The sequence below is a fragment of the Malania oleifera genome, chromosome 4, assembly GCF_029873635.1.
Source record: "Malania oleifera isolate guangnan ecotype guangnan chromosome 4, ASM2987363v1, whole genome shotgun sequence".
NCBI lineage: Eukaryota > Viridiplantae > Streptophyta > Magnoliopsida > Santalales > Ximeniaceae > Malania > Malania oleifera.
Genome location: NC_080420.1, coordinates 105741765 through 105752315, shown reverse-complemented (window position 1 = coordinate 105752315; position 10551 = coordinate 105741765). Strand labels below are relative to the sequence as shown.

At 34.2% G+C, this 10551-nt stretch overlaps 1 protein-coding gene across 1 annotated transcript; it reads left to right on the top strand.

The window, feature by feature from the left end:
- The first annotated feature begins 6988 nt into the window (after positions 1-6988).
- Positions 6989-8531, top strand: LOC131153921 (acetylajmalan esterase-like). The gene is made up of 5 exons (XM_058106365.1): positions 6989-7261; positions 7364-7576; positions 7665-7813; positions 7926-8199; positions 8314-8531. Exons 1-5 carry the CDS (start codon positions 7090-7092, stop codon positions 8529-8531), a joined length of 1026 nt encoding a protein of 341 aa, XP_057962348.1. The 5' UTR covers positions 6989-7089.
- Positions 8532-10551: the final 2020 nt, after the last annotated feature.

Sequence of the window (10551 nt, the reverse complement as noted above, 5' to 3'; positions counted from 1 at the left end):
ATCCTATAACGACCCAAGCCACATCAAAAACTCGACAGCCCCTGAAGCTGTTCCCATAAATCTCTTCTCTTAATATGATAACATTTAGCATATACAAAAGTAAGAAGTAAAGAGCCTCTATCCTCTGTTAACAAAACTGTGATTTGTTGTGGGCCCTATTGATGAAGGTCTCATAACACTTTAGTGGACTCAAATATTAATATAACATTTAGTAATTATAGTTTCAAATCTTGCATGAGAAATCATTTCTTACAAGTATTTTTCTTATGATCAAAACTAGTTGATAATGTATACTTAATTAGTACCATCATAAAACAGTCCAACGAAGCGCTCGATGAATCACACTCTTGAATCCTACTTTTTAGCAGAAAGATTAAGATTTTAACCTTTATATGAAACTAGATTGAATTTAGAAATTTTAGTACTTCAATAGATTAATTAGATGATCCATTTGTCATACTTGAGATTTAAAATATATATATATATATATTGGAACCTCTATTATTGAAGACAAATGTATCAAGTTTCTTTTCAATACACACGATTCTAAATTCAAGTTCCAAAATCCATAATTTTAAATACAAACTTATACAATTTTTGAAAAATTTAAAATAAGTCATCTATTTTTTTTTTTCTATTTATTTTGAAATTTGTATATAAAAAAACTATAAGTTTGGCACAACTGAATCAATTTTTATTATCTTGAAAAGTTAATAAATAGGTGAAAATTTCTATAATTATTTAGAAAAGTAAAAATGCAAAATAAAAGATATTGTTACACAACTAAACGACTGGTATAAGAGTTGTTTATTTTGTTTTAAATTATCTTTTAAATATCCCCAAGCAATTCATAATTATTTATAACTCTTTATTTTGTTTTAAATTATCTTTTAACATACTAAAATATCTCTACATAATCATAGTGGTGAACAAATATTATCAAAAAATTAACAGACCTTTTTTTTTTTTTTTTAAGAAGGGCAGCACCTCCATTTATTTATTGATAACCCCTCACTTTTGGCGAAGGAATACCGTGGTTACAAGACAATTAATGGGAGATAACAAAAGACAAACGTTAAAAACCTCCCAAAGAACAACACCAACATTTAGCCAAAACCGGGTTACAAGTTTAAACAAAACGAAACAAATTAGGACCTACAAAACAAACCTCACACAACAAAACAAAACAAAAGAAAAACAGCAAAAAACATAAGCAAAAACCAAAAGGAAATCAGCTAAACATACCTCATATAAGTTGTACCCATCTTCTCCAATTTATACAAATTGCTAACTCTAAGGAGTTGACTACTATTTGTAAACAAATTATTCCTCCCCATAGCACCTTGTCGAGCCAAGGCATCTACCACTTTGTTCCCTTCTCTATACGAATGATTTATTGAAAAATCCACTCCCTCCAATAAACCAATAAGTTGCTTCCAAAAATCCCACAAATACGACAATGAGCACTTCTTGGCTCTAATCCAATTAACTACAATATTTTCACATTCAATATCGATACAGGTATGAACCAAATGTTTGCAAATCTTTATACCCTCCAACATAGCTCTCAATTCAGTTTCATTATTTCAACAAGAACCAAAATATTTTGAAAAACCAAATGCAAAAAAACATGTATGGTCTCTAAGGATGCCACCACCACCCGCCGGCCTTGGGTTCCCTAGGCTGCTCCAATCCAAATTTAGTTTCAACCTCCCTTGCCTCGATTTTAGCCATCTCACACTTTGCATAGTTTTAATTCTTTTATTCACAATTTGCTCTTCCAGATTCTGCAATACCCAAAAATCGGCATCCTTTAACTGAATCATTTTTGTCATGTTCCTACTCAAAATCCCTATCCAGTACTTAATGGAAAGCCACATATCAGTACTAGTCTCTAATTTTCCTCCCATTGTAGCCACACATCTCCTTCTCCACAGCCTCCAAACTACTAAACAAGGAATCAAACCCATCAATGAACCCAGTTGAGAGAACCTAGAAGCCCTATTAAACCACATTTGGACTCTTTCTTTCCAACTTTATTGCCTAAGGAAAGGAACACCAACCTCAATTGAAACCTTCCTCCAAACCTCATAAGCAAGGTCTCCTTTATTTAACACATGCTCCAAATCTTTTGATTGCCTCATCTCATAACAATTACACGCCGAAACTAGAGAAACCCCCACCCATCTCACCTTTTCATCAACACTCAAGCACTCAAAAGTTGCCTTCCACATACAAATAGAAATTTTCTTCAGTAACCATTTGTTCCAAACCCACTTAGCCCAATCAAATTTTGGAGCTCTAACTCTGATAACATCCCATGCGGATTTTGTATTAAAGCAACCATCCTTTTCCGGGAGCCATAACAGAATGTCCGAAGAATTTCTAAGATTTCCCACCTTTTCCATCACTTTATCCGTTTTATTAAACCCCAGAATCCTCTACAAATTTTCCACATCCCACGCATTGTTGATAACCAAATCTTTTAATTTGATATGAGATTGTGCACCATTTGGACAATTTGCAAACAAAGGTCCCGAATCTAGAAACTTATCATACCATAATTTTACATCTCCTTCTCTAACCTTCCACTTAGATTTACTTAACAGTTCAGGCATACCCTGCAGAACTTTCCTCCAAAGGGAAGAATCTGATCCATGCGATCTGCAAAGAGCAATATGTCCACCTTTCACATATTTAGCTTTAAAAAATCTAGCCCATAAAGAATTATGCGTTAATAATGCCAACCAAACTTCATGAACAAAGACCGTTGCACTTCCGAAATGTCCCTTACTCCAATGCCCCCCTCCTCCAAAGGAACACACAATTTCTTCCAAGCCCTCCATTTCATTTTTTCTTTTCCATCCTTAAATCCCTAGAAAAAAAGAAGCAAACATACCTTCAATCTTTTTAATCACCAGTTTCGGTACATTTAGAACAGCTAACAGATGCAATGACATACTTGAAAGCACATGTCTCAACAAAACAAGACGACCTCCTTGAGACAACAGTCTACTTTTCCAACCCTCAACTCTCTTACAGATTTTTTGGATTAAATGGTCAAAATGATAGTCTTTCAATTTACCCTCAATAAAACCAGTCTCTTGGAAAAATTTCTCCTTTCCTCTGAACACCCAACTTGTTTGAGAAAAAAATAGCTGATTTATCTTTAGTCACCCTTTGGCCAGTCCAGTTTTCATACTCCTTAATCACCTCCATTAACTGACTAACAGATTTTTTTCCAGCATTAGCAAAAATAAAAACATCATCCGCATACATTAAATGTGATATAATAGGTGCACCACACGGGTGTGCAAATGGTAAAATCTGCTTCTCAGGCAACTTTTTTTGAATTAATTTAGAAAGAATTTCTTAAATGATGATGAAAATATACGGCGACAACAGATCCCCTTACCTCAAACCCCTTTTTGACTTGAAGAAAGCTCTATAAGTGCCATGCATCATGACAGAAAACCATGGAGTGAAAATACAATTCTTTTCAACTTACAAAACCAATTTGGAAAACCAAGAGCCTTAAAAATCTGATCTACCACCTACCACTCCACTCGATCATACGCTTTGCTCATATCAAGCTTTAGCATTATATTACCTCCTCTCACCTGCCTATGTAATAATTTTGTCATCTCTTGAGTAAGCGTTATATTTTCAAAAATACTCCTCCCTTTCACAAAAACACCTTGTTCTAAAGATATTAAATCACTCATCACCAACGAAAGCTTACCAACAAGGATTTTGGAGAAAATTTTATAGATTACATTACAAAGGCTTATCGGCCGAAATTTATCAAAAGACTGAGGATCCTTTACCTTAGGAATAAGCACTATGTAAGAGGAACAAAAATACCGAGGCAATATATCACCTCTGAAGAATTCTTTTACCGCATCCATCACGTCATTTTTAATAATCTTCCAACAAGTAATATAAAAAGAAGACCCAAACCCATCTGGTCTCGGGCTACTATTCACAGAAATAGACGAAACAGCTTCATAAACCTCCTCCTCGGTCGGTTCTTCCCTCAGCTGACCTATAGACTCCTTAGAAACTACTAAATGGATTATATCTTCCAGGTTTGACCTTTGTACCAAACTATTTTGCCCTAATAATTGCTCAAAATACTTCACAGCCTCATCATAGACCATCAGCATATTTTCTAACACCGAACCATCAGGAAGCATCATTGAATTTACACAATAATTTCGCCTCTTTTGCATCATCACAGCATGGAAAAACTTTGAATTCTGATCCCCGTCTATCAACCATTTCATCTTTGCTTGTTGCACCAATCTAGCCTCTTCCCTTCTATACCAAACCTCCAATTCAGCCTTAGAAACAAGGAACTCTTCTTCAACTGATTCCGAGTATTCTGTCTGTAGTAAATTCTCATAGTTTTTCACCTTTTCCTCCAACTCTCGAATAAAACTACCAACACGACCGAACATCTGTTTGTTCCACACCCTAAGCCTTTGTTTTAGACTTTTTTATTTACCCGCCAATTTACACAATCCTGAATCCGCCACAATGTGTTCTCTCTAAGATGATTCAACCATCTCCAAAAAATCCCCATGCGACATCCACATGTTTTGAAACCTAAAAGGCGCTGGTCCATACCTCTCCATACTTGCACACAGCTGTAAAATGATAGGAGAATGATCTGAAGTATTTATTTTCAACAAAGAAGTCTTAGCTTCACCATATTTTATAGAGAAAACATTATTAATCAAAATCATGTCCAGTTTCGGCCAACTTCTCATCAAACCTTGTTGGCCGTTACACCATGAAAATTTACTTCCTTCGAATTTGAGGTCCAATAACCCACAACTATTAATACAACCATTGAATTCAGCCATAGACGAACCCAAGCGAGGTCTACCTCCCACCCTTTCCTCATCTGACCGAATTACATTAAAATCTCCCATAACAAGCCAAGCCACATCAACACTCGACATCCCCTGAAGTTGTTCCCATAAATCTCTTCTCTCAATATGATAACATTTAGCATATACAAAAGTAAGAAGCAGGGAGTCTCTATCATTTGTTACCAAAACTGTCACACATTGATTTAACGTACCCACCCAATCCACTTGAACATCATCTTTCTAGAACAACTAAATCTTCCCACCTTCCTCTACATTAGAGCAAAAGTTACAAAATTGAAAATACATCGCCCACCTTTGTATCTTTTCTATATCTTGAAAAGGTTCCGAGACTGCCAAAATCGAAACTTTCTGATCCTTCACGATTTGTTTCAATCTTCTCTTCGACATGCCCAATCCTCTTATATTCCAAAACATAATTTTGTCAATCATAGGTTCAACTTTTGAGGAACTACCTTAGACCTCTTAGACTTTCTCCCTTGTCCATCATCTTTATTTCTTCCTTTTGATTCACCCACTGTCACATTACCTCGATCAGAATATTATTCTTTTTGAGTATCAATGCAAACCTCCAAATCTCCCTCAAATACCACATCATAATTATCCCTCCACACTCCACCCTCCACTTCACCCTCTCTCTCATCCACCTCCTCCACTAAAATCAACTCTCCATCCTTATCCTTTTCAACTTTTCCCCTCCCCCCTTCATAAATAATTCCGATTTCCTGAACAAACCTAGATCAATCTCCCCGTTCTACCTGCACCCCTACCACCCTTGACTTCTGGTCTTTACAATGATCGGCTTTCTCTCCACTCTTCTTCTCGACCAAATTAACTTCCTCCACTTTTTTAGTACCCACATTATTAACCTCATTCACAATTTCTTTATTTTTCTTAATCACCTTCGACGGACCATTCACGTTTCCATCCTTCCTCTCCTCCACCCGTTGTTCCTGACTCTTCAAAACAGGATCTTCCTCTTCAACTATCATATTCTCTTTTCTACTCACTTCTTTCCAAACCATCCCATCTACCTCCTTCCTCATACCTACCTTCCTTTTATCCTTAAGCTTAACTCCAAACCGGTATACTACTTCAGTGTGACCTTGCCTACAACATTTGTTATAATAGAAACCCCTCTTCTCATATATTACCCTTTGCCAATTCTGTTTTTGAACCATTAGGCTATCTCGTTCAAATTTTTGGTCAAGATGTTTTGTTTCAATTTTTAAAATTAGATCATACGGGGTAAGAATAAGGAAGACTATAGAATGATCAAAAGGGAGTTTTAACTTTTTTATTATCATCAAATTAAACGGCTAAGATAAAGTGTGCCAAAATGTTCATCAAGAAATGTGTATTCATATTTCATAGGTTAATCCAATGAATAGAAGTTGGGGTTTAGATATGCATATATGGGATGAATTGAATTAATTAACTGATAAAAGTAATTAAACAAAAGAATCCAAATGAAAGCTGGGATTGAGAAAAAATGGATTGTACAGATAGATCTTTGATTAACTAAATATTAGGAGGTTTGGATAACATAGCATCCTTTGATTCATTTTTCAAATTTAAATGCTTTTGTTAATTCGAAATACTTGGAGGATATAAAATTAATACTCTGCCCAAAAACTAACTTGGATGTGATAAAATCTGATAAGATGAAATTAAAGTATAACGAAGTCATCCCAAATTAATGGGGCATTAATATATGTGTTTTAATTTAAAGGGTTTTTCTGACAATCCAATCCAGTCTCCAAATCTATATAACTTTTCAAATTAATTAAAGGTTAGCTCATGATCTCCCAAATTCCGAAATACTTGGGAGATATAATTCATCATCCCATGCAGTTTTTCAAAAGCAGGAAGCTAAAGCAAGCTCGTCATCGATCATCATCTTCATCAACTCCAAAATACTTGGGATGATGACTATGCCCGCATGCTTTGGATAATACTAAAATATGAATTCCCGAAAATCTTGGGTGAGATTAGAATCCTCAATTCACACGTACTCTATCCCATTCTCTCTATAAATACCAACCCATCTGCATCAATTTCTCCATCCATCTGTTAATTGATCAAGGCAATGGCTTCCACTTCCTCTCTTTCTCTTCTTCTTCTTCGCCTTCTTCTTCTTGTTTTTCTTCTGATTCCCAGTTATTCCGTCGATGCCCATCCGCTTCAGAGTTGCATGTTTGATGCCATTTATCAAATGGGCGATTCCATCTCCGACACCGGCAATCTCGTTCGCGAGTCTCCCCTTGGTTCCTCCACCGCTTTTGCCCGCCTTCCCTATGGCCAAACCTTCTTCGGCAATGCCACCGGCAGGTGCTCCGACGGCCTCCTTATGATCGATTACCTCGGTAATATACATACCGCCCTTCTCCCTTATAATTTCTTTTGGAAAAAAACCAAAAATTGTTTGCATATTAATGACGAAGCACACTAATTTTTTTCTTAAACAGCGCTGGCTGCTGGACTTCCATTTGTGAATCCATACATGAACAGGGATGCCAACTTTGGCCATGGCGTCAATTTTGCGGTTGCTGGTTCTACTGCTTTGCCAACCGATGTTCTTGCACGGAATGGCATCGTCTCTTTGGTCACCAACACCTCCCTTCATGTTCAACTCCATTCCATGCTTTCCCACTTCAATTCCATTTGTTCCAATCAAAGAGGTTTGTTATAATTTTGATGAGATTAATTAATAAAATACTTCATATATGTAATGGCCAATATGTATTCACTGGGGTTAATTTTTTGCAGATTGTGTAGAGAAACTCCAAACAGCACTGTTCATGGTGGGAGAGACCGGAGGCAATGACTATAACTATGCTTTGTTTCAAGGAAAATCTACTGAACAATTGAAGAGCCTTGTCCCCAACGTTGTTGCCACCATAAAGCATGCTGTTGAAGTAACTATTCTTCTTCTTCTTCTTCTTCCTCCTCCTTGAAATAAGCATTAAAATTTTATTTGGACATAATATATCTTCTGCTTATTTAATAATTCCCTTGCAATGACTGCAGAGAGTGATCGAATATGGCGCTGCCCGGGTGGTTGTTCCTGGCAATTTCCCTATTGGTTGTATGCCAATCTATCTCACAGGCTTCCACACCAACGATTCGGCAGCCTATGACCAATTTGGATGCTTAAAAGAGTTGAACAACTTTGCAATGTATCACAATGATCATTTGCAAAAGGCCATCAATGAATTGGTAGGAAAAAACCCAAATGCTATCATTGCATATGCCGATTATTATAATGCTTTCCTATCGCTCCTTCAGAATGCCCCATCTCTTGGTGAGTCAATCTCTCTATTTGATGTTAGACGCTATTTTGAGATATTTTATATGAATTTCATTCAAAATCTCATTTTTTTCTTTTTTGAATTTTCTTTTGCTATCTTGTATTCAGGTTTTGATGAGCTTTCTACACAAAAAGCTTGCTGCGGGAAAGGAGGGGATTACGATTTTGATTTGGCCAACATGTGTGGAGCTCTAGGAGTACCTGTTTGTCCCGATCCTCACCGTCACATCAGTTGGGATGGTGTTCATTTGACAAGCAATGCGTACAAATATATGTCAGATTGGGTCATCAAAGATCTTTTGCCCAAGTTACAGTGCATTTTCTAATCTTTCGTAGTTATGTTAGGCATGTTAAGTCAGATAGCGATTTAGTTGTATATTTTTTAGTTATGACTTCTAGTTTTGATGAGTTTTTTACTCAATATAGATTGAAGTAATTGATTTTGCATTAATAAAAGAATTACTTTTTATTTAATGTTTTGAGGTGTTAATGTTTCATGGATGCACTGATAAACTCCACATTAAGTGGCGAGCTTGTTTGCATAATATGTATAATCAACCCACTAAACAAATAAATGATATAAAGTTGATTGTGCAACCCTTTATTGCTTATCCTTGGACCAATAGTACGCAAAATCTTTTCCCGAGGATAAACCTCTTGTCTTACATAGTTTTAGATTGCCCACACCAATATTAAAGATTGATCCCATATTTAAAGAGCAAGAAATTTTTTTTTTTTTTCACTTGAAATTCTAAGCAAAACAACTATATAGATACACACACACACACACACACATATATATATATATATATATATATATATATATGTGTGTGTGTGTGTGTGTGTGTGTGTGTGTGTGTGTGTGTGTGTGTGTGTGTAGAGAACCCTATCCAATGTCTGTTGAAAAATTAAGGTTCACAACACACTCAGGCTTTTAACATATACAGTTTCCCGCAAAGCTGTATAGCTTAAAAAATTTATAGAACTTTAAGTGTCTTTGTTCAATTGTTGCAATCATGTGTGCCAGAGCCGCATAACTTGAAATTTTAGAAAGCTTTAAGGGCCTTTGTTCAATTGTTGCAATTTTGAGCACATAGACACTTTCATAATATATATAATTCAAATCTATAATTCAAGCTCCATGCTCCCAAATACAGCATGATCTTTGTCTATATAGCATTGACATATCAATTTACACCAATTTTCATATTCAAATAGATTTCTGTAGTATATATAGGGCATAGTTATGGTATAACATATTAATATTATTTAACAATCATTCTCAACCTAGTGAAATTGGTTCGCACTTAGGCATATATATATATATATATATATATATATATATATATATATGTATATATGTAATTCAATAAGTGGTTTTCAAAATATTAGAACTTAACATATTATTTTACATCAATTTGTTCAACAAAACTATCAAATATTGATAAATTTATATAAAAAGGGACATATTTACAAAAAAATGTATGTAGTATATAAATTTTTAATGATGTTACGGACATGTATACATATGACAGGTTTTCACTTATAGTGGACCAATTTAAGTATAAAATTAATTTAGGAAAATATATATATATATATATATATATATATGTAATTCAATAAGTGGTTTTCAAAATATTAGAACTTAACATATTATTTTACATCAATTTGTTCAACAAAACTGTCAAATATTGATAAATTTATATAAAAAGGGACATATTTACAAAAAAATGTATGTAGTATATAAATTTTTAATGATGTTACGGACATGTATACATATGACAGGAATTCACTTATAGTGGACCAATTTAAGTATAAAATTAATTTAGGAAAATAAAATACAACATAGAAAATTCTAATATTGAATGAGAATTTAAAATAAAAATTTAAGTAATATTTAAATATCTTATCTTATAAGATATGAGAAGTTGAACATTGTATTTATGTAATTATAAATAAATATTTATTTTTATGTAATTGTAAATTTTAGCTGAAAATAGGCAAAAGAAAGTGTATTGGATTGTAGATATTGTATTGAGTATTTTAAAAATAATTTCAATTATTTTTATAATTTTAATGTTGTAAACGCAAATGTAAGATAGTGTACATAATTCTACGATTTCTTTACTACTAGAAAGGGGATTCCCCCTTTCATGTCATTTTCTAAAAATGTTAAATGTAAAAACTCAACTCCTTAAAAGCAGGACACAATTCAAACTTTAAATCGCTACCTAAAATACTTTTGTAACAAGCTGTAATTATCTTAAAATATGCTTATAATGCATCATAACTACTTCTTTAGATAAATTTAAATGCTTTTCAACTCCTAATTATTTTTTGTCACAA